At 35.8% G+C, this 24,847-nt stretch overlaps 1 protein-coding gene across 2 annotated transcripts; it reads left to right on the plus strand.

Moving 5' to 3' along the window:
* Positions 1–4,731: 4,731 nt before the first annotated feature.
* On the plus strand, positions 4,732–23,711 carry LOC110024763 (probable mitochondrial adenine nucleotide transporter BTL1). 2 transcript variants are annotated; one of them, XM_020724918.1, is made up of 6 exons: positions 4,732–5,018; positions 5,179–5,327; positions 5,754–5,848; positions 17,239–17,572; positions 21,017–21,254; positions 23,078–23,710. In XM_020724918.1, exons 2-6 carry the CDS (start codon positions 5,232–5,234, stop codon positions 23,326–23,328), a joined length of 1,014 nt encoding a protein of 337 aa, XP_020580577.1. In that variant the 5' UTR covers positions 4,732–5,018; positions 5,179–5,231; the 3' UTR covers positions 23,329–23,710. The 2 variants fall into 2 exon arrangements, with proteins under 2 accessions (XP_020580577.1, XP_020580578.1); XM_020724919.1 differs by having other exon boundaries at positions 4,732–5,327; positions 23,078–23,711.
* Positions 23,712–24,847: the final 1,136 nt, after the last annotated feature.

Genomic DNA, 24,847 nt, shown 5'->3' on the forward strand with positions numbered 1-24,847 from the left:
ATATATATATATGTATAATCATATATATAATCATTTAATTTTAATTATTTATTATCTAAACATCTGTTGATTTATCAATCTGTTCATTTAAGTTAGACTCCAATATCAACAATCAATCGATGATTGGATCAAATTTAAATATAAGACATCGATGTTTTATCTGCCGTCCATTTTGTGCTAATATCAAATTGATATGTGAAAATATCATTAACATTGCAATAAGAAAATATCTTTAAAATAAATTAATAATTAATTAAAAAAATAAAAAGATTTAAAATTTTATGTATTAATGCATCTAACATCTAAACTTTAATCTTTTACTTGCATGTCAGTTATAGGTACATGAAAAATATTTCATTTCTTAAGTATAAAAATAATGAGATTTTTTACATGATATGTAGGACTGCACTCGATCTGAGTCAAGTCAAGTCAAGTATTAATTGTTGAATTTGGTCGAATTATAAATTTTTTTTATATTTTGTTTGAGCTTGAGATGAACTTTCAATGTATGTTCATATTTGCATGGTTAATTGTTTTAATGATCATATTTGATTTGTACTCAACTTGCTTATCTTAATTAAATAATTTAAAATTTTGAATGAATATTTATTTTTGAAGCAAAATAAAAAATTTGATATGTATTCAGTTTTAAGTGGGTGAACAAGACGTTAAAGCCAAAAGACTTTCTTAAAGGACGAGCAAACAAAAAACTCCCCTTTGGTGCTAGCCAAAAATAAAAAATAGACTCAGTCGGGGACGAACAAACAAATGGCCCCCTTCCAGAGCTAGCAAACAAAAAATTGCGCTTAGGGGGGTGAAAAAAAAAGAAAAACTCATTGAGGGGAGCAAGCAAAAGATTCTCAAGATTCTCATTCGCAATACGCAGATGAACAAACAAAAAACTCATTGAGGGGAGCAAGCAAAAGATTCTCATTCGCAGTGAACAAACAAAAAACTCCCTCCTATGGCGAGCAAAAGAAAAAAAAAATCTCTTATTGGCGAGCAAACAAAAGGCTCTCCGATAGGTCAAACAAATAAAAACGCCTCTCTGGGGCGAGTAAAAAAAAATCCCCAAAGGACGAGAAAACAAAAGACTCCAAGATAAGAGATCAAAAGACGGTATGACTTATAAAATAAGATGGACAAAGGCTAAGACTTGAGCTGGATGATATCACGACCGACGATTTCCCCCATAGCCAGGTCGCTAGTCAACACCGACAAGCAGTCAATACAACACTGAGCAAAGTGTTGATTCATAGAAAAATGCTTCCGAGCCATCAATATAGCTCAAAAGATGTCGTAACAGAGCACGAAAAATGCCTAAACAGGGAGCATCATTAGTGAGTCATGTTATTGCATTTTTTTCTTTTAAGTTCTGTTATACAATACGCAGATGTCGCTATTAAGGAACAAAAAAACTGTGAAACTTAATATGTACAAAAAAAAATGATCTGCACAATTCTCGAGACAAGCCAACAGCTCAGATCAAAAGATAAAGGGCAAAAATGTGCAAAAAATAAATTATGAATATAAAAAGGCTCATTAATGACATGCAACTCCCATATTGAAGCAAAAACCATAAAAGACGTCATAAATACCCATAGCATCCCTATTAAACCAGGGTATTGATAATAATATAATAATAATCAGTAACTTTTCCATTAAAGTATACCAAACATGTAATTTTATACTTGGCTTTATTTTCTACTATGAATAGGAAGCCCATAACGTGTAAAAAAGAGACTATTCTCTCTTGACTTTTCTCATTGATGCGTGCTAGAAAATTCACGACAGCCTAGTAATGAGTTATATAGTATTGCACAAAAATCCAACACACACACAGATAGAAGTAAGCAACCAATAACTACACCAAAAATTTTTAAGCTGAAAATCCTAAAAAAGAAAAAAAAACCTACAGGGCCTTGCCGAGTTAAAATGATTCACTGTGTAATTTTGTGTACATGGATTCACACTTCTCCTAAATTAGGGAAGATGAAGTTAAAAGAAAGTCATTGTAAATGTACAATAGTTATTTGTCGATCGTAGTCGCAGTCTAGTTATAATGAATTGTCATTCTTGATGAAAGTAGGCTACAAGGGTCGTAGTTGGTTGTCATTGAGACAATAGTGTGTTGTAAATATTATAGATGGTGGTCGTAACACCAATTTTGGCTTATACACAATAATCGGTCTTCATGATAATACTTGCTCATGTGAGCTGCAGATGGTCATTTCAAAAGCGTCAGTTGATCATTGAGGTAGTAATAGAAAATTGGAGGAGTTCTAAGCTACGTTGGTTGTAGTTAGTTGCATGAATTATTGTGGTAAACTGTGATAATGTTTGTAAGCCACGAGGACCGAATTTAAAAGTGGTACGAGCTATGAACCGCGTAGGCCGTAATGACGAGTTGTAACAATGTCCGTAAGCCGCGGGGGTTGAAGTTAGGAGTTGCACGAGGTATGAACCTTGTAGGCGGTAGTTGGCCATGTAGGCCATAGTGATGAGTTGTGATGACATTCGTAGGTCGCGGGGTCCAAAGGATGGAGTTACACAAGCTAGGAACCACATAGATTGTTTTTGGTCACATAGGTCGTAGTGGTGAATTATGACGACGTTCATATACCACGGGGGTTGGAATCGGAAGCCGTAGAAGCTGAGGACCACATAGACCATTGTTGGTCACATAAGCCACATTAGTGAGCTGTGACGACATCTGAAGGCCACGGGGGCCAGTCGGGAGTTACAGGAATAGGGGTCTGCGTGAGTCGTTGTTGGCCACATATGACGTAGTGGTGAGCTGTGATGACGCCGTAGGCCATGGGGGCCGGATTCAGGTGTAGGAGTCGAGGACCACATAGGTCGTTGTTGGTCACATAGATGGTAGTGGTGAGCTGTGACGACGTTCGTAGGTCGTTGAGGCTGAAATCGGGAGTTGCAAAAGTTGGGATAATGTAGGTCATTATTGGTCGCATAGCCTATAGTGGTGAGTTGTTACTATGCTCATAGGCTACGGGGGTCAGAGTCAAGAGTTGTAGGAGCTGGTTATCTCCTAGGTCATTATTGGTCATGTAGGTTGTAATAGTGTGAGGAGGCAACGTTTGTAGGCTACATGGATCAAAGTTGGGAGTTGTAACTAGGGAGTTTTAGGACTCTGAAGAAAGTCATCTTATTGGGGGTGCTTTGTTACATAATCTTCGGGAGGGGTCGTTACATTGTATTTAGAGCACACAATTACACCGTCAACGTGGTGTATCATTGCACAGGAGTTGGCCAGAGGTGCCGATGGTCGAAGGTGACTAGAGGCAGCGGTGGTGGTCGAAGTTAATCGAAGGAGGCGACGGTTGTTGGAAGAGGCAGTGGTTCGAGGCGGTGGCAGCGACTGACACAAGTGACAACCAATAGAAGCGGCATCAACCAGAAAATGCGTCAACTAAAAGAGGAGGCAACCAAAAGCAGCTGTGGCGACCGTCAGAGTTGGTCAAATGGAGCGGTGGCTTGAGGCGGAGGGGGTGACGATGGCAGTTGGAATTTGAGGAGACTACTAGAAGAAGCAACGATGAAGAAGGGCAGAGGAGGCAGTAGCAAGCGGAGTTGGTCGGATCTATAATGCATAATGCAGGGTCGCAACTCTCTCTTCTGCAGACTTTGAACATGAGTGCTCTCGGGTCCAGGTTCCCTTTCATAAGGGGTTTGAGACTCTATTTATAGAGTCCAAATTACAATTTAGACATAAATCTAAAACACTCTTGATCGGACTGTCCAGAGAGATCCCTTTGATTGAACGATGTTTGATGGACATTTGGTTGCTTAATGATGTTGAAATTTAGCTATGTTGGGCTTGTTACATTTGTCTCGATGAGAAACTTGATTTAACTTTAAGCATTTTATATTTGAAATTTGTTTGACCTTGCAATTATGTTTGAAAAGTTTTCAGAAACAGTTAAATGGCTTGATGTGGGATTGCCTCAACTCGAATTGGGTTGATATTTATACTGTTGGGTCCGTTTTGTCGAGCCAGTCAGTTTGAATATAAGTTGGTTGAAACTGGAGTTCTTGATCACTTTTAATCGAAATTTGAACATTTCTCATTCAAAAAACTACCTCCAGACCCGTGCAATACATCGAGATTTGTGAGAGATGACGAAAATTTATCTCTGACCAACCACTCATGTAGGGAGAACTCTCTCTTCTTATAATGTAACTCCTATTTTTGATATATAAAAGGGGACAAAGAGCCTAGTGGTACCCTAGGTAGCCTTTACGAGAAAAGTTTATTCGTATCATTTTATTTGTTGTCACTTTTAAGTCTCTTTTTTTTTCTCTCTCAAGATCCCTACCATTCCGATCATTGGGCATGCCTCAAAGGAAAAAATTGGATTTAACAATTATTATTTTCACAAATATGATCAAATATTAATCTAGTTGATTTTGAACTGTTCACTAAGTACATTTGTTCATTCACAAATTACAACACTAATGATTTAAAAATTTTATGTGGTATAAATATAACATGCAAAGTTAAAATGTTAGATATATAAATAAGTTAAAATGTTAGATATATAAATACATAGGAGTTAAATGAAATACATGTAAATACCTAAACAAAAAATAATATTAAAATTTAACTTTATTCAACAAAGTAGATAAGGCTATTGTCTTTCATAAATAAATAAAGTCCAGCTCATATCACTGTAGTTAATGTAGAGAAGTTGAATTGATTGTAGGGCAGTGTTGTAATCCGCTGTACGAGGGCAACAGGGAAGGTCAAACTGGAGGCCATGAAAGAGGTTGCTTTAGGGTTCGCTCCATCGGGGACGAATGTCACGAATCTTCCTGTCGGTCCCCTTCTAATGGCACTTGCAGAGGATTTCTGCGTTCAAAATTCCCACTTGAAGGCGAGGACCCAGAAGGGCAGGACAAGCGCGCCAGAGGAAGCGACAAATATATGCTTTGTTATATAATATAGGAGAGAGAGAGAGGACGCGGAGAGTCGTGACTATCTTGAAGGGTTGAAGAAGGTGCAATACTTTTACCAAGCAAGAAAGAAACAACGAAAATGCCAAATATTGTCATGTTGTATTTGAGCTTTCTTCATGTTTCTGATCATTCTGTGTCAGAATCATGTGATTGTTTCTAAAAATAGAAATTGGGATAGCTGATACATGGGGTTTGAACCAGATTCGTCGAAGCGAAAGGTGTTCTGGGTGCAGGATGATGCATTAGGGGAGGAGATGGCGATGAGCAAAGAGATAGAGGTCGTCAAGGGTGCCGCTGCTTCCCCCGCGGCTGTCCAACTGCGGCTGCCTGACGTTGGCCTAGTCCTGAGGGTTCGTGTTTAATCGTCTTCTTCTTCTTATAACGATTCTATGAACATGTTCTCTATTGTTGTCCAATGAATATCATGGGAACTGGTTCGGAACAAATATTTCGTTATTAATTGGATGGATAATCTGGCAAATGGAGGCTTTGTATGTTATTAGTCTACATATAGTTCTTCATGGCAGGGACAGTTTCCTTTGGTTCTCTTTCTTTTGGCTGCAAGATACTGTTCCACCCTTAACCCTCAACTCCACATTCCACTTCCCCCTAATCCCAAATAATGCAAATGACTGATTGAAAGAACAAATGTCAGCCAAACTTCAAAAGCTTAAAATGACTCGTTTTTTTGTTCAGAATTGTCAAATGCAAGTATTCACTGCTGAGAATTGTTTTTTCCTCCTAATAATTCATCATGTATTTATTTTTTGTTGCAGAATTTTGTTAGAAGTAGAGAAGTAGGAGAGTTCCTCAGCGGTGCATTAGCTGGTGCCATGACTAAAGCTGTTTTGGCTCCTTTGGAGACCATCAGGTGCGCTTTGCTTCTTCTTCTTAAAGTTTGAATCCTTTTACTAGATAATGAGTGATGTACTAAAATTGTCCCCTGACTGTTTACATCGGATCATTTTAGCCCGAGAGTCAATAAAAGCATCAATTTAGTCCCGATATTATTTTAATATGGGCTGAAATAGCCCCTATGGAGGATTATTTCAACCCCCATTTAAAATTATAGATTGAATTTAACACATTTATAAATTTTGGAAGTAAAATGACCCCATATAAATAGTCGGAGGACTATTTTGGCTCTTTATTTGATAGATAATTATAGTTTTAAACTTGTTCCTTTGCTATTAAAGATGTGTCATTAGTCTGAAATGCTATTGTCGGTCGAAATTCAACAAGAACGACCAAGAAAGTAATCTAAGGCAGGAAAAAAATAACTAGATTCACTAATCAAATAAAAGATACACGATGCAAAAGGTTCCTAATCTCTTAGCTGATGATGATACAAAAATCACCGTCCGAAGGATCTATGAAGGAGACCCGAGAAGTCACTGCTAACAACAGAGGGGTCCAATTGTGACCACCTAACACCGTGGATATAGACTCCTCCCCGTCCGAGAACTGCAAATGAAACACAAGCCTCACAAAACTCAAATGAACCAAAGTCCTCTAATGCAATAAACATTTACATATTTATAATCAATAAATGACCTAAATCTAATAAAAGTAAACTGACAAAAATATCTTTGCTGCTATTAGGAGTAGGTGACAACCATAGCCCTAAATAGGGGGCCAACCTACCCTCCTCCACTTGGACCGAACCAGTCTGGGGCCCCTCCCCGCTCCGCGTCAATCTACCATGGTTGGTGGAGCTTTTGACCTCATCTGTCAACGCTTTTGACCTCATCAGTCCATGCTTTTGACTCCTCTTGGTATATCATCAGGTCGGCCACGTTGAAGGCGGCAGAGTTGCTGTAACCTCTCGGAATTGGAGGCCTTTGACTTCCATTTTATTCTTGGGGGCTTGGCTAGAGTTTAGGTAAGGTGGTGTATGAGACGGATTTTTGGTGCAAAAGTTATTTAGGATTGCTGATTTTGAAATAAGCAATGGAGAATTAAAGTTAGGTAAATATTTTGCTATGGTTTTGTGGGTTTGGGTTTGGGAGGTGAAAGAAGGTGTATGAAACTAATATAGAGTAGAAAAGTTATTTAGGGCTGTTGATTTTAAAAATCAGCAAAGGAGATTAAGGGTTAGGTCAGAATCTTGTTATGGTTTGGTGGATTTAAGTTTGGGAGGATTTTGGTAACCATAGGATGAAATCAAGGTTTGGCTAGATCTGATGCAAAATGATATCGGAGTAGGGTGGTTGAAGAAGATTCAACAAGAACAAGCAAGAAAATAATCCGAGACGGGAAAAAAAAACCAAAATAAAGATGAGATGCGTTAATCAAATAAAAAATACATGCTACAAGAGTTTTCTACTCTCACAACCGATCGGGATGTAAAAATCACCAATTGAAGGCTTGACGAAAGAAAGAGACTTGGGATGCCATCACCAACAACGGAGAAATGCAGTTGTTATCACCTGATGTTGTGAGTACAGACTTGTCCCCATCCAAGAACCGCAAAGGGGGCACAGTCCCTCACAAAACTCAATTGAACCATAGACTCATAATACAATAAACGACATGTTTATTTATCAATAGATGACCTAAACCTAATAAAAACAAACAGACAAAAATATCCTTGCTGCTATTAGGAGTGGACGACAACCCTAGCTCTAGAGGAGGGCTAACCGACCCTCTGCCACTATGATCGAACCGGTCTCGGGTCTCCTACTAGCCTCGCGTCAATTGTTCACTGTGATTAAACAAGCTTTTATTCACAAATTATGTTTACTCTATCCGTGAACAAGTCTTCAATATCTAGTTCCCTATTTTATATACATTCATTTTTATAAATCTTAAGGTTTTTAGGTTTGTCATTCATTCTCAATATTTTTTTATAGATATTTTAAGCCGTAAAAAGTCATAATAACTGCTAACTCTTTAATTGTTTTTAATATGTATGATGCCTACTCAAAGAAATTCACTTTCACTTGTCATGGAGAATTGCAACAATAATTCAGTAAGACCATCTTCCCATGTAAATAGTTTCCCTTGCTGAATTGTTTGTTAAAAAATGATACTTCAGAACGATAACTGCTGGCTTTAGCTTACACGATGGGAAAATGTGCTATATTTTATTTCATGTATATTGATTTGGGAATTTTGCGAATTTGTATTACTTCATCTTTAATATAAGACTTGCGTTGCTCTTTCATGACTCCTTTCCTTAAAGCAAGCAAAGTTGCATGAACTATAGTGAATTTATACTTAATAATGCATAATTTTCTTCCTATGTGTTGGAAGTTATATTAGGAAATAATTTATTTTTGTTAAAAATTATGAGTATTGTATTTATTTCCTTGGATTTGATTTTTAGACTTTCCTACTTTATTTCCCGTCCTTTATCTCCAACTAATTATTATGAATTAATTAATTGATGATATACGTGTTACATCTTTTTTTTCTTGTTTTTTCTATTCTAGGATTCATGTAAGAGTATTTATACTCTATTTTCATATCAAGAAATTTGTTAGAGTATTATAATATTAATATGCAAAATTTTGTATTAATTGCTTTGATTTGCTTTTATTTACTTTTATTTTTCCCTTTATTATGTTTTTATTTGTTTTCTTGCTAGTAGATCCTATAATGGGTATTTATACCCCTCTTTGCATCAATAAAATTTACCCTGGTTCTATTCTAACATGCTATCAAAGCCGTGGTCTTAACCTTGCTGCTGCCAACTGACCTGTTCAACTCCTCAGCCGACAAGGCCTGCTCCAGGCTGTCTGCTCTAGATCCCTCCTTTTGTTCAGATTTACTCCATGGAGTTAATCCCGCCGTTTGCTTCAGAACCCGCTGTCTGCTAAGGACCGCTTCGTAAACTTCTTGCTCTAGATCCTGCTGTCTGCTCCAGGCCACATCCTTCATTGTTCTAATCGTCGTCTGTTAAGGAAACTTCCTGGTGGAAAAGGAGACTTCCTCTCCCACAGGTTTGTCGGAGCCTCTCTTGGAACCTTCTTCCAGCCGACCAAGTCCAACATGAAACCCTTCCAGAGGCCATTCCTACAGCAGTTGGAACTTTACGATGTCTCGACGAACTAACATCTTGTTTGGCTCAATTGGAGTCACGCCGTGCTTTTCCAGCATTGCCGTCATCAGAAGATGTTCTTGATTCCACCGATGAATTAATTTCAATCCCCGTTTCTTTGCAGAATGAAAGACAAGAAAATAACATGAACTTCTTAATTAGAACCCATAAACTAACGATGATAACTTTTTCCAATGGTCTCCATCCGTGTCCTTGTTTATCGAAGGGCCTGGGAGATTCGATCATCTCACCGGTGGGCTTTGTGAACCTCCAAAGTCTGATCCAACATATGAAGCTTGGGAAGAGAATTCTTTAGTCATGTCGTGGCTGATCAACTCTATGGAGTAATTTATTGGCCGATCATATATGTTAATTCCGCAAGTGCCCTCTGGGCAACAGTCTGTGATATTTACTTAGATGTAGGGAATTCTAGCCAACTTTATGAGACATCTAAAAAAATCAATGAAACAGAACAAGGATCTAAGACCATGACCCAATACTACAATTATCTGGTTGCATTATGGATGAAATGCGATCTGTATTATAACTACACTTTAGAATCTTCGACTTACCTATCTCTCTTCTAGAAAATTATAGAAAAGGACCGCATGTTCCAATTTTTGGCAGACCTCAACAAAGATCTTGACAAATTTCGGGGCCAGTATTCTTGGCCGGGTTCCTCTTTCTTTTAATTGTGCTGTTTTTACTAAGATTCGTCTCGAAGAGAGCCGAAGATTTGTCATGCTTGGTACTTTCACTCGGTCAGTCGAAGCATCCGCCTTGGATTCTAATAGTGTTCAACCTCGGGTTGGCACCCCACTTGTAATTACTATCACAAACCCAACCACACTCATAATAAGTGTTGGAAGCTTCACGGGAAACTTGCATCCAAATCTTCAACCAAATCTTCTGTTATTAAGGGTCTCACTACGGGATTTGAATCCAACATGGTACAACTAGGCTCTACCTAGAACAATTCATAATCCTCCAATTCTCTTAAAAATCAAATGAAACACTTAATCAAGCTGTTTGGATCTAGTTCGCTCTTTTCCTGTCTGTCAACATCTCACATTCGTCAAGTTATTAATCCTATGACACTCATTTATTTTGTCTTTTATAGTCCATGGATCATTAATTCAGGTGCCATGACTACATGACTGGAAGCTATTAAACCTTCTCGACATACTTTCCTTGCTCAAAGAAAAATACTGTTAAAATTGCGGATGGGTTCCAAAGTTCCATTGATAATAAATGATTTGTTGTTTTAATAACAAGTATAACTCTAGAATCCGTGTTACATGTACTTTTGCTGAAGTGTAACTTTTTATCTATCAGTAAGTTAGACATATGATATTGATTGAGTTATTTTTTCCCCTCTAATGTTTGTGTCTTTCAGGGTCGTCGTTCGGGGAGGCTGATTAGAACTGTTAAGCGAGTAGGCGGGCTCTACTTCTTTCAAGAGAAAAGAACGAAGAACAAAAACACTCCACCTACTAGTTGCAGTTTATCTTAGTCTACTGAATGCTTTATTATGTTATTACACTGTTTGGTTCATCTTAGTTTCCATTATCTAAAATAATTATATCTGTTGATATTTACTAATAAAAATTCTCTTAAATTCAATTGTAAAACCTGTCAGTTAGCTAAATTTCATTGTTTTTTTGATCCACCACACAATCACACATTTGTTGTTATTTTTTCTCTTATTTAAAATGACTTATGGGGAGTTTCTCGCACTCCTAGCTATACCGAAACGGTGATTTCTTATTTTGATTGATAACCACACTCGAATGACGTGTGTCTATATTTTAAAAGATAAATTTGAAGTTGTTGTCACTTTCAAAAACTTTCACACATTTAGTTTTACCTAATTCAAAACTTCTGTTCAAGTCCTTCAGACTGACAATGGTTGTGAAATTTTTAACTCTATATTAGGAGATTCTTGGTAAGTAAGGGCATCCTCCATCATAGTTCGTGTACTGACAATTCTAAAAAAACTGGGATAGCCAAGAGGAAAAACTGATTTCTCCTCGACGTTACTAGCTCCATTAGGTTTCACTCAAATGTTTCAAAATGTTTCTAAAATAATGTCATTTTTATTGCCATTTATCTCATCAATAGAGTTCTCTAAAAAATTAACAACTTTCGTACCCTTTAGCCGTCTTAAGATCGTGTTTTTCTAATAATGGGGTTTTATTCACTTTAGATCCCAAAATTTTTAGGCACACAATTTTTGTTCGAAACATGACATCAAATCAGAGTAAATTTGATTCTAGGTTTAAATGTGTTTTCCTCGGATACTCTGCCACTCAAAAGGGGTATTAGTACTTTGACACTACCACAAATAAGGTCTTTGTGAGTGCTGATTTTTTTTTTTTTTGAAAGCGAAAGCGTTCCCTACTTTCCTTAACTCGACCTCTAGTGAAGGGAAGCTAGAGTTCTTGGACATTGTTCCTTACTCTACTCTTGTGGATGTTCCCCCCCATCACCTACCATCAAGGAACCCTCTGTTCCTTTGGTTCCACTCACTTCTCTTGCCACCAAAGAGCCCCTTGTCCCTTTGGTTCCACCAACACATCCTCCCTCTCTGTGTCTACACTTGATGCACTTATTCTGATACACCTAATCTGAAGCTCGCTAACCCCTTGTTGGACCCTGAATCTCCTTTGGACAACATCCATAACACTGCTTCTATTATAAATGAGTAAGGAGTTCCCCTAGTAAGATATGCAATCAGACAAGCTCTCTCTGTACTATGACAAACTATGTTTCAGAGCATGTGCTAAGACCCTTACCAATCATCAACTTCCATCTACTATTGAGGCTGCTTTAACATACCCGGTATGAAAAACTGCTGTCATAGAGGAGATGAATTCCTTTCAACGAAACTAGACTTGGGACATTATTGATTTTCTTCGAGGCAAGAAAGCAGTGAGATGCCGATGAATTTTTAGCCTCAAGTTTAAATCTAATTGATTCTTTAAAAATAACAAACACGGTTGGTTGCTAAAGGGTACTCATAAACTTACGGAGTTGACTACGAGGAGACATTTGTTTCTCTCGCTAAATTAAATACAATTCAGGTCCTCTTATCCCTTGCCTTAAATTTGAATTTGTCCTTATTCCAGCTCGATGTCAAGAATACATTCTTGAATGGCGATATTACAGAAAAGGTATACATGACACTTTTTTCAGGCTTTGAATACGCTGCCTCTAAGAGGTAAATATGTAGACTGTGAAAATTCTTTTATGGATTGAAACAGTCACCACGGGCATGGTTGGGGAAATTCACAAAGGTGATGGTAGACCATGGATTCACCAGGCTTAATCAGATGACACACTTTTCTTCCGTCATTCCTTTAGCGGCTAGTATTTATTCTTATTGTTTGTGTTGATGATATTGTTCTCACATCAGCATTGGCGTCTTTGAAAGGCATTATTACTACTTCTTTTGAAATGAAGAACTTGAAATCTCTCCGGTATTTTTTAAGCATGAAAGGTTCTTGGCCATCTCAGAGTATTTGCCTGCCTCAACATAAATATGTGATTGGCCTTTTGACGGAGAACAATATTCTCTTATGCAAACCAGTGACTATCCCGATGGATCCCAATGAAAAACTTATTGATGTTTTCAATTTAGTTCCTATTAACAAGACACACGACCAACGTCTTGTGAGGAAACTTATCTACCTTGCCTATGCACACCCCGACATATGGCATGTAGTTGGGATAGTCAGACAATTCATGCTTGATCCCTATGAGCACCACCTTCAAGTTATTCACTGGATTTTCCAGTATTTAAAATACACACCACAGTCATGTTCATATTTTTCCTGTCACACCTCTCATTCTATTGCTATTTACAAAAACTCGGATTGGGCCGGGTCCGTCCACGATCGATGATCTACCTCGAGATACTGCTCATTTGTGTGGGAAAACTTGGTCATGCCGAAAAGCTATAAACTGTCTATAGTTGCTCAAAGCAGTGCGGAAGCCGAATTTCAGGCAATGTCTTTGGGAATTTGTGAAGCTCTCTTGTTACGCTTCATGCTCCATGAACTACGTGACAGTTTCCGCTCCCTATAGTTGTTATGTGATAACAAGATGAATATTAGCATTGCTCACAACACGGTCCAACATAATCACACGAAGTATGTTGAGATTGACCGTCAGTTCATTAAGAAAAATCTCGAGTTCGGGGAAATTTGTGTTTCATTTGTGACATTGGGCGGTCATCTGACATATATTCTCTTATAAACCTTCCTCGGACACTGTTTGATGATTTCAAGTCTAAATTGAATATGACTGACATCTATGCTTCAACTTGAGGGAGAGTATTATAATTAATATTAGAATATTAAATATTAATATTTAAAATTATGTATTAATTGCTTTGATTTGCTTTTATTTATTTTCCTTTTTTCCTTTTTATAATGTTTTTTTTACTTACCTATAGATTCTATAATGGGTATTTATATTTTTTTTGCATCAATAAGATTTGCTCTGGTTCTATTCTAACAAAAATAATTCCGCTTTATTCTGAATTTTAACATGGTATCAGAGCCAGTTGTCTTCTGGGAGGGAGATAACCATGCTAGTCCACATCCAGTTGCCTTCTCATCTCGTTCTTCTCATCTGGTTCATCTCTACCAATGTCCTCATCGCCAAATTTCACAAATGGAACTGTTCAATTTCTGTTACAGCTTACATCATAAGGTTTTGAAATGTAAAAAGCAAGCAAACATATTAAGATTGGGATTTGGAGCTTTGGTGTCTCCTGGGAGGGAGATAACGTCAGGCCTTCAAGTTTTTGAAGGCGATGCTCATCATTGCCTGAATTGCGGTGCTTATCCAAACCTTTTTTTAGAAGTTTTAATCGTTCTGCTTTGTGGAAATGTGTAATCTGTAAGAAATTAAACAACAGTGAAAGAGAATAAATTGCTACTAGCAAGGATGACCTCCATCACTGGCCGAAACTATCTTCTTCCATAATCAATTATGTTCAGTCCAGAAATCGAAGACCCAAATACATTCCAGATTCAAATGCGAAAATGACCGCTCTTATATTTCTAGTCATTGACGAGGGCTGCCTTCTATCGATTATAGGAGTTATTACATGTGTTGGCCTTTCTCTGTCCTCCTTAACCCCCATAACTTACCCTGCAACCGACCTTGCTTCGAAATTTTTCGTGCAACAGGCACTCCTCCAGTGCTTTTCCTGCAACAGGCCTACCCGAAGCTTTTTCTACAGCAGACCTCCTCCATTACTTTTTCTACAACAGACCCTTCTCTAGAGTTTTTTCCTGTATCAGACCCTCCTTCGAAGCTTTTCATGCAATAGAGCCTCCACCAGAATTCTTCATGCAGCAGGTCCTCCGATGGCTTTGTTTCAATCAGACCCTCCTCTTGAGCTTTTTTCCTTTATCTGACCTTCCTCCGGTGCTTTTTCCTGTATCTGGCTTTCCTCCAGAGCTTTTCCTGCAATAGGTCCTCCATCAGAATTCTTCCTCACATGATTTCTAGAATAGTAAAGACAAAAAAATGAAATAAAATGAAAGAAAATATGTAACACCTATATCTCTAATTAATTAATTCATAATAATTACTCGAAGATAAAGAAAACAATATAAAATATGAAAGCCTAAAATATTCAAGGAAATAAATCTAAAATAAGAGAATAAATAAATCCAATATATGAAATAAATCTAATTCTTATAAATTTTAATAAGAATAAATTATTTCCTAATATAACTTCTAACACTTCCCCTCAAGTTGAAACACGATTGACAACTATGTTTAATTTTGATTTGAAACAATGGATGAGAAATATTTTTTGTGAGATAGAACTTGAAGTCTTTATCCTGTACTTGGTAATCAACCTTAGAGCAATTAGATATATTTTTAGTTGACTGTAGTTATTTTTGAATGCAGTTTTTGCAGTGTTTGTAGGTAGGCAGAAGACTCTTAAAGTTATGTTGCAGGCAAGTTTGCAAGGAAGTAGACAACCTACAAGAAAAGCTGTAGAGCATGGTCTGCAAAGAAAAAACTTCAGAGGAGTGCCAACTCAAGGGAAAAGCTTTAGAAGAGAGTTTGTTGCAGGAAAAACTTTAGGGGTTTGCTACAGGAAAGATTTTGGAGGAGGTCCTATTGTAGGAAAAGCTCCGGAGGAGGGCCTGCTGCTGAAAAGATTTCGGAGGAGGGCTTGCTGCTGAAAAGATTGCGGAGGGCCTGCTGCAGGAAAGATTTCAGATAAGGGTCTTATGCAAGAAAAAAAACTTCGGAGGAGGGTTTGTTCCAGGAAAAGTTTCGGAGGAGGGCTTGTTGCAGGAAAAGTTTTGGAGGAGGGCTTGCTGCAGGAAAAAATCCGGAGGGCCTGGTGCAAGAAAAAACTCTGAGAGGAAGATGCTCTGTAGTGAGGAGGGCATGCACCATGATATTTCCGGCTGCAAAGAGAGTTCTAGTGGCAAAGGAAGAACAAAGAACCTGCATGGAGTTTTTGGGCAGCAGGGAAGAAACCGACGGAGAAGGGCATGTTGGCCGGCTGCTGGGATTTTATTCCATGATAAATTCAGTCTTGCATCTGTAGTAATCTTTCTCAAGTCGTTTTGAAAGAAACCAAAGATGAACTCCTCTGTAACAAGCTTCTCTTCATTTCCATAATTCATGCATTTGAAATTATGGAGGACGCCTCAGTGTCTGCTACAGAAATTAAGAATTAGCGGCTGGCAAGAAGATGTCAGTAAGGTGTGAAGTTTTCTAGCAAGCGAAGATGATTTCCGACTGTTAGGGACCTATGGGGAAGAGGTCCAGTTGCCTGAAATTTGCAAGGGAAATTCCTGCATAGGTAGATCTGGCGACGGGAAAACTTGCAGAAGGGAAGTCCGACGGGGTGAAAGGCTGTAGGAGAGAGAACCGGCCGCAGGATTATGTTTGACGGTTCTGGTAGGAGGTCCAGCAGGCAACGGGTAGGTTTGCAAGAAGTTCTAGTGGCAGGAGAGGCTTTAGGGGATAGGTTCGACTATGTGTAGATGATTTGTCAGTCCTGGAAGGAGATCGGGAGGTCTGGCGGTTGAAAGATCTCGCATGAAGGATCAACGTCCGAAACTTGCAGGGAAAACAATTGTAGGAGAGCCTGCAGGGAAGCTAGTGGGGAAAATTGTTTGTTCTTCCAGAAAGTTCTACATAGTTCTGCTTTTCCATGTGTTGGGCATGGTTTGTTCTTCCAAATTTAGAAGGATCCAATGGAGTCCTCTGCATCTTATTGATCGACTAATCTAGAAATTAACTCTAATAAATAGTTGTATTTGGTTTTCAATGAAAGGTTGTAGGGGAGTTGAGTTAAACTTTTTTCAGTTCTTATTTCTACTTTTTATACATGCATAAGTTCAAAATATTTGACTTCAAAATATTTGACTCTCACAACTCTCACAACCGTGTTTGGTACTCAACAAAAGTTAAGATCCTCTTTTTCGTTGAATTATTTTGCTGCAAAGAAATTGCAGTCGTCACAAAATTGAAAATTGTAAAAATGTGGTCCTGTCTTCTTCCCAGCTTGATGAATTGAAGCACCAAACAAGTTCTAAGCTCAAAATTGGACCATGTTATGCAAGAGTAACTTATTGATAAATTCCTTTCACGTTTGAAAAGTTTTTGCAATTTAAATTCAAAATCACGGCACTTAAATTCATCATTTGACAGGTTTTGAGTTTCTAATATTTTTATCATATAATTTAGGCTTGCTATTTTTTTCTTCTTCTTTTTTTTTTGCTTTATCTGCTCATGATGTCAATTGAAATTGTATCAGCCCTTAATATGCCTTTATCTTAGGAGCCGTTTGGGGCCACTTTTATTTTTTGCTTTATTTATGTTTTGATTTAAATTAAAACATGCTTGGTTGAGGTAGTTACATCTTTTAGCTGTTTTTTCAGTATATTTAAAAGTAAGTTGATTTATTTTAAAAATAAAAATAAAAGCATTCTAAATTAACCAAATATATTTTAAAAAAATGAGAAAACAAAAAGGTAGAAGTGATGCCAAAGGAGCCCTTAGCTTTTGTGAATTTTAGACAATTTTCAGTTGTATGGTATTAGTGGCAATTAATTTATCCTGCCAACATATCCTTGTGACCAGCGGTGTTGTATGCAAACGTTGATTTTTTTCGCTTTCATCATTACAATTTGCATTTTTTGTGTTATAGTTTGCATGGATGGCAATTTCAGGACACGAATGATCGTTGGAGTTGGATCCAAACACATCACCGGCAGTTTTCTCCAGATCATTGAAGAGAATGGTTGGCAAGGCCTTTGGGCTGGAAACACGATCAACATGGTGCGAATAGTACCAACCCAGGCAATTGAACTCGCGACTTTTGAAAGTGTTAAGCGAATGTTAACATCGGCACAAGAGAAATGGAGAGATGAGGGAAATCCAAAGTTGCAAGTTGGCAGTATAAAGATGGATCTGTCGTTCTCATGGCTCTCTCCTATTGCTGTTGGTGGTGCTGCGGCTGGTATTGTGAGCACAGTTGTTTGCCACCCTCTTGAAGTAATTAAGGTAGAAATTTTAAGAATGCTCCTACTGATAGTTAAAATAGAAAAATTCACTTTTGATACATGAGCTGGTATTTTAATTTTACAGTAATATGGAAGTTAAAATTCTTTGATGTTTATGTTACAGCAATTGATCCTACTACTTGCTATTCTTGCATGATTCTTCAGTTGTGAAGACAGAAGAATTGGCATTTTTCTTAAGCCTGACTATTTAGTTTTGTGGCATTTACGTGAATACCATTCAATTCTTATGAATTTTCATATTTAATATCTGAATTTTGCTTTTTTACATTTATAACACTCAAATCTTTGATATCACATAAAAAAAAAAAACCACCATTTTATGTTTAAGAAGTGAAGTACACCTTTTCATGCATAGGTGAGGTGGTATGTCAAAATTGAAGTTTAAGCGTTAGATATGTAATTACATACTTACGTAGTAATTGAGTTGTGGTATGCATGTAAATCTTCCTTTAATTTATACTGCATGTTTCTGTTTCTTTATTTGGATCCTTCAGCAAAATGAATAAACTTATTACATGGTTTTTTCTTAGATCCATAATATCGTACCTTAAGTTAGGGTACCTTTAGGTTGTTTTTGCTTAAATAATTTCCTTTAGATGCTGTCATTGTACACTAGCAAGATGGTGTTTCTGCTTGCTGATCTAGCATGACTTTCTGTAGATTTATTTTTCTCTAGGATATTGTTTTACTCAAGGAGTATCATGCTGTACGAGAATGTTACGGAGATTAAAGATAAATTCTGAGAATTCTGTAATTGGGTCATGTATATTATATGAATTTAAATATTAGGTGGTGAAAAATCACTAATATTGAAATTGCTTGTGGCCAAATTATGAATGATATAATGAGGGATGAATATATTAGAATAATGCTGGGTGCATTTTGTCAATAACGAATAAAATACTATGGTGAAGGAGTCTTTTGGAACCCAATAGTGCATAGCTTGCCGCATGGCATTTGAAAATTGTAAAAAGAAATGATTAAATTATCAGTTAGCTCAACAATATAGGGAAATATCCTAAATGGTTGGCATTTGAAAATTGTCAAACTAAAAAAGAAATGATTAAATTATTAGTTAGCTCAACAATATAGGGAAATATCCTAAATGGAAAACACTATAAATGTTTCATAAATAGAAATATGCTTGCATTAATATATATGGGGCTAACAAACAACATTTGGATTGAAAAATAAATTTCTATGTGAGAGAAAGCAATTATATTTGCAAATAAAATTATCATTGTTGTAATAACAAACTTTGGAATTTAGACCCAAACATAAGAAATAGTTTGTTTGCAAGTCTTTTGTTCATAAAAAAAATACTCATATAATTATTATCATCATTGACCTTCAAGCTTTACCTCCATCATTATCATCTTATGAATCTTAGTCTTCTTCAACATTTTCATCATTTTCATGTTTATTTGCAAACATACTAGCTTAAATGAAGATTCATTTTCTTTTGCCTTAGATTGATCTCAAATCTTATATTTTTCTTTTTCATAGGCAGCACTAACTCCTACAATGAGACAAACATGTAAAATCTCTCACCAAACAGTAATTCATATTCTTCTTCTATTTTATTATCTAATTTTGTTGTTAACCGTTTGTTAACATTATATGTCATCAGATAATGATGTCGCAATAGTTCTATGTCTGCATGAAGGCCCTATTATACATGTAAACTAAATAACCAGTGATTAAATCCCTAAGCTAACCAAACCAAACAAAATAGTGCATTCAATAGCCCACATAGAACACAAAAGGCGCTCATAATACTCACTATTTTTTTTTGTACCTTGATATGCCAATAATATAAGAATTGTGCATTGCTATGAGCTATAATAATGATCTAAGATCGGTTTAATATAGACCAATCACTAGATCTATGGCTATCAGTAGACATTAGTTCTCTTACATTTTACAATATTTCATTTTTTAAAAATTATTTTTAATTTGAATTTAACGTGAATAGTATTTGCAATGTAAGAATGCTAAATGTGAAAAATGTAATATGAGCTAGAATTATTATCCAGGTGGGGTTCATAATGCAAAATTACTGGAGTTAAATCTATATGTCATTTTATCATTGTCACTTCACTTTGCCAAGTCAAGTCTAAGTCAAAGCAAGTACAACCAACTATCTTTATGAGAATTTCAGAGGGTAGTTTCATCTTTCTAGCTCATATTATTGGAAAATAATAAATAGTGGCTAAAATTTAGTTATGATAATTTGACTATCTTTTTTTTTTGATCTTTTCTTTATGTGCAATGCTTTTTAATATTATGAAATCTATAAGGAAAATATGTTAAATGAAATGGAAATCTTTTGGAGAAGTCTTTTCTTTTTCCTTAGAGAAAGCTTAATGGCTAAACCATTAGCCTTGATTTGTTGATCCTGGATATCCTTATTTTTTGAGAAGTTTAATACTTATGTTTTATCTTATTTGCATAGTCTTTCTATTGTTCTCATCAACAAATCTCTTTTAAGTGTTGTGGAGCTTCTCTAATTTTTTACATAATTACACCAATTCTTAAATAACCAAGCTACTCAAAATTTGTCCAAGCACAGCTAACTAACCTTCTTCTCACTGTTCTCACCAAAACCTCCACATAAATACCCTAAATAACTCCATGGCTTTGTTCCTAATCTCCGATTTGTGAAGATACCTTCCACCCGTGATATCTTGGCGTATAAATCCCTCTTAACCTCCTCACAAATCGGCAATTTAAAACTTAATTTAAATCCCACTATATCCTGATAGATCTTAGCTACATTTGAACCTACACTTTGTAAAAGCCTTTCAAGCCTCATATTATTTCTATTGGGTTTCCTTACATCTTCTTACATAAAATAAAAATCATCACCATCAAACTCTACCCGCTAATATTTCCATTGCATGAAACATACTTGTGCATTATCGACAAATATGAGTTGGAATCTCATTTATTGAATGTACGACAACATAAAATTAACTAGGGTAATTTGTACTATATAATACTTGGCAAAAATTAAACTTAATGCCAGTAGATTAAACTAGTGTGCAAGGATATGGACGAGGGCTATATGTAACATTTTAATAAAACTTGCATAAAATATTTGTGCAGAATTTATTGAACACAATGTAACAATCAATGACCATGAATATAGAATGTGGTCTCGTAAAATTAATCCTATATAATTGGAATAAAATTAATATTTTTATTCGAAACTTAAGATTAGTGGTCACAAGGCACAATTTTATAAGACCAATTTTCTTTATCCCTGATATGACTTAAATGACTAAAATTTGTCAAGCACTTACCAGACTTGTTCATGTCAATTCTCTTAAGTGTTAATTCCTATTTTGACCAATCAAAGAATTTCTCACCAGAACTCTATGCCAGATTGTGCTGTTCTCTGATCACAATTTTATGCTAACAGGATCGTTTAACTGTGAATCGAGAGATCTACCCATCCATTAGCCTTGCCTTCAGTAGAATATACAGAGATGATGGTGTTAGGGGCTTATATGCAGGCATATTTCCAACCCTTGTCGGCATGCTTCCTTACAGCACGTGTTACTATTTCATGTATGAGAAAATAAAGACATCATATTGTCGGTCAAAGAAGAAAAAGAATCTGAACCGTCCTGAGCTACTATTGATTGGGGCTGTTTCAGGTGTGATTTTATCTTTAGTTTTTTGTTCATATATCGATAACTATTAAGCTAGTTTATTGAATTATGGTTTATTTGGGGCAGTTTTTCCAATGCTTGGATACTATTACCTCATCTACTATTGGTTGCAGTTTTTTTGCTTCTTTGCAAAAGATTGTGTGGTAGGAAGCTCTTTTTAACCGCATAATATGTTAATGTGTGATAACTATAAAAAAATTATTGGTCTAAATTTTTTTAAAGGATCATATTTATAATGCTCACACTAATTTTCAAAGAAATAAGAAATATTTTCTTTGCCCCTATAATTTTATAAGCATCTTTACAAAATTTTTTTTATGGTACTTGGAGCGGCAAATCTTTCCACAATATGTTCCTATAGCCAAAATTGTGACCTTACTTTACTTCATGGTAACACTTAATGCAATCTATGGCTCTGATTGTCTATCTGCCTCTGCTTTCTTGAAGTTTTAAGGTATTTGTTGTAACAACTGTGAGTAAAAAGTATAGCTATATGAAAACTGAAAGCAGCATTCTATCAATTCATACCAGTGTCATGGCAATTTTTTTTTTCCAAAGAATTGCGAGTCATATAACATTTGAGAGATTAATTTTAATATGATTTTTACAAGGGAAATTCACATACATATATCACACAATTTTTATGTATTTACATATCTAATCCCCAATGTTTGATATTTATACTTGTTAACACTTTGGTGTCATAAACCTATCATAAAAACGTGTATTTCAGTTTTAAAAGTTAGCAACAGGTATTTTTGAGATGATGTCAAAATTTTGAGTATTATAAATGTAATTATGGAAATTTAGGTGTTAGATATTTAAATACATAATAGACATTTACTTTTATCAGCAACACAATAGAGCCCTGCTTATATTGTACAATAAAACACAATAGAACCTAGCTTCTCCAAACAGTCCCAAAACCTGAACTTTTAATATGAATCTATTCCTTCGTAATCCTTTCTTTTAATGAAGTTTCTTGACAAACCTGTAAATTCGCTACAATCTTGAATAAAATCATTTCTTTTATGCTTTATAGAACCACAGAATGTAACTTTCGCGGTCACATGTTTACTTTATGATCTATAATGTTATTTGAAGTTCATGGTGAAAGCATTGATATGAAGTTTGTGGTCCTTTGAAGATATTTCTCACAAATAGAAGTTATGAAGCATTCTGAACCACTTGACTTGATGCAAAATTTATTGAGCAGTGGTTTCAAAATTATTCATATAAAAAGGGAATTTTACATGCATACCTCACAATTTTTATGTATTTATATATCTAACACCCTAAGTTTCATATTTACATTTATAACACCTTCATTTCATAAATCTCTGCATGAAAAAGGTGTATTTCACTTTTAAAAAAAGATACTGATGGTGGTATTTTTTATGTGATGTTAAAAATTTGACTGACATGTATGTAAATATCAATGTTTATGTGGTAGATATGTAAATTAGAAAAAAATGTGTGGTATGTATGTAAACGCTCCTAAAAATAAGGAATGAATTTGAATTCTGACTATGCGGGTCATGGCTCTTGGGTGCATTTTATTTGGTATTAGCACATGAAATTGGTGTTGTGGATGTTTTATTGTTTGGAACCCTATGGACTTTTATTGTTTGGATCTCTATGGAGTTTGATTCTGATTATGAGATCATTTTCACTGCTTATTGTTCATTTTAGAGATACCTTATTTATTAGCAAGTCAGCTGTGATGATTCATAGGCTCATATATATATATATATATATATATATATATATAATCCTAATTTATTTCTCTAATTTATTCCTCCATTTAGGCTTGACGGCGAGCACCATCAGCTTCCCTCTTGAAGTCGCGAGAAAACGGCTCATGATCGGAAAAATGCAGGGAAAATGCCCGCCCAACATGGCGGCTGCACTCACCGAGGTTGTTCGGGAGGTGGGCTTTCTCGGGCTCTACAGAGGCTGGGGGGCGAGCTGCTTGAAGGTCATGCCCTCATCTGGCATTACTTGGATGTTCTACGAAGCATGGAAGGAAGTTCTGCTTCTGGATAAATTCAAGCAATAACAGCCAAAGCTGTGCAGATTTCCTCAAAGATTCTTAACCATGGATTTGGTGGATCTATTTTACTCATCCACCTATTAAGATATTGAAAGTAGAAGGCAGAGGGGGACATATTTTGTTATATTCTGCATTACCACACGGCTCACCAAGGTTCTTTATTAGAATCAAAACTAGCAAAGGTCTCATTCGGTTACTTACAGGTTTGTTGTGTTTTGAGGGAGTTTGAAAGTGATTTTAGAGTAGAAATCAGAAGATCTGGTAATGGAGTTTAACAAATTCAGTATTTCAAAAGCAATTTTTTTTTTTTTTTTACTGAAGCAAACAGATGAGCCCTGAGATGATTCAGATGTGATTTTTTAAGTTTTGATAATTGAAATTATTGATTTTTTTTTTATTTTGCATTTTTTTCTCTTGTTGTATTGAATATTGATCTTTCTTTCCATGAGTGTGAGAAACTTGAACCAGATTCAGAACTATTTTATTGAACTTTTAAGTTTTGATACTTGAAATTTGATGCTGACTTCAATAAAAAAGTCTTTTTTTCTTTTTTCTTAAGGATTTTACAATTTCTGCTACAAATATTACAACCATACCAGATGGACCTTTAGAATGGATAAGCCTATAACGTTATTATTATTATTGATGTATTTGGTGCTATTTCCAAACTTGGCCTGCCATGCGTTTGCTAAATTGCCTCTGAAAGAGGATTATACCCCATGATGCTTAACAGTTCGCTGTAAAGACTGCTAGTTTGTTAAAGAGAACCAGTTCAGGATTTTTCCTTTTATTTGGATGAGAAGAGGGTAAGTTTTATATATTTAAATTTGTTTTGAGATTAATATAACATATGGCTAATTAATTAAATTTTATATCACATTATTTTAAAAGCAATTTCAAATTATATAAAATCTATCATGGTTCAAATGTTTTCTCTTTATTAATTATGCTATTCTTTACAATTTATATAAGAATATTTACATACATACCATTTATAACACCTAAGCTTGGTACATTCAAATGATCAAATGGCCCATAAGAAATCAATTTTGTCATGAAATTTATGGAGGCAAGTCACAAAACTTAACTCACCATTTTTTATCATTTGGTAGCATATATACAACATAATGAAGACAAGGAAGCAAGTCACAAAACTTAGCTCACCATTTTTTTTTAAAATCATTTGGTAGCATATATACAACATAATGAAGACATGCATGGTGCACATTGATCTTCATAGTGATGATATGTGCTACCCAAATGGCGAAAATATTATTGTCATTATTGATGGGCCGAGACATCACATTAATGACTACGAGTTATAACAAGGACAATGTGCAGCTGCATTATTGGCAATGATAAGTGTCAGCTGTGATGTCAATGTAATGCGGCCTTGATGAAGATAACATCTTGGCGGCAACAACATAGTTTCGACCACAATGTTGATGGCGGGTGTTGATGTTTGATAGTCGTATGCATTGGGAGCTTATGGGACCATTTTTTGAATTCTCTCATTTGATATATT

This window comes from Phalaenopsis equestris, unplaced genomic scaffold (assembly GCF_001263595.1).
Source record: "Phalaenopsis equestris unplaced genomic scaffold, ASM126359v1 Scaffold000273, whole genome shotgun sequence".
Taxonomy (NCBI): domain Eukaryota; kingdom Viridiplantae; phylum Streptophyta; class Magnoliopsida; order Asparagales; family Orchidaceae; genus Phalaenopsis; species Phalaenopsis equestris.

What these genes read in the sequence shown, in the direction of transcription:
- LOC110024763 (XM_020724919.1), top strand. Translation starts at nt 5,163, where the DNA reads ATGGGGTTTGAACCAGATTCGTCGAAGCGAAAGGTGTTCTGGGTGCAG. An exon ending in ACGTTGGCCTAGTCCTGAGG is followed by an intron (nt 5,328 to 5,753) that starts GTTCGTGTTTAA and finishes TTTTTGTTGCAG; the next exon opens with AATTTTGTTAGAAGTAGAGA. An exon ending in GCTCCTTTGGAGACCATCAG is followed by an intron (nt 5,849 to 17,238) that starts GTGCGCTTTGCT and finishes TGGCAATTTCAG; the next exon opens with GACACGAATGATCGTTGGAG.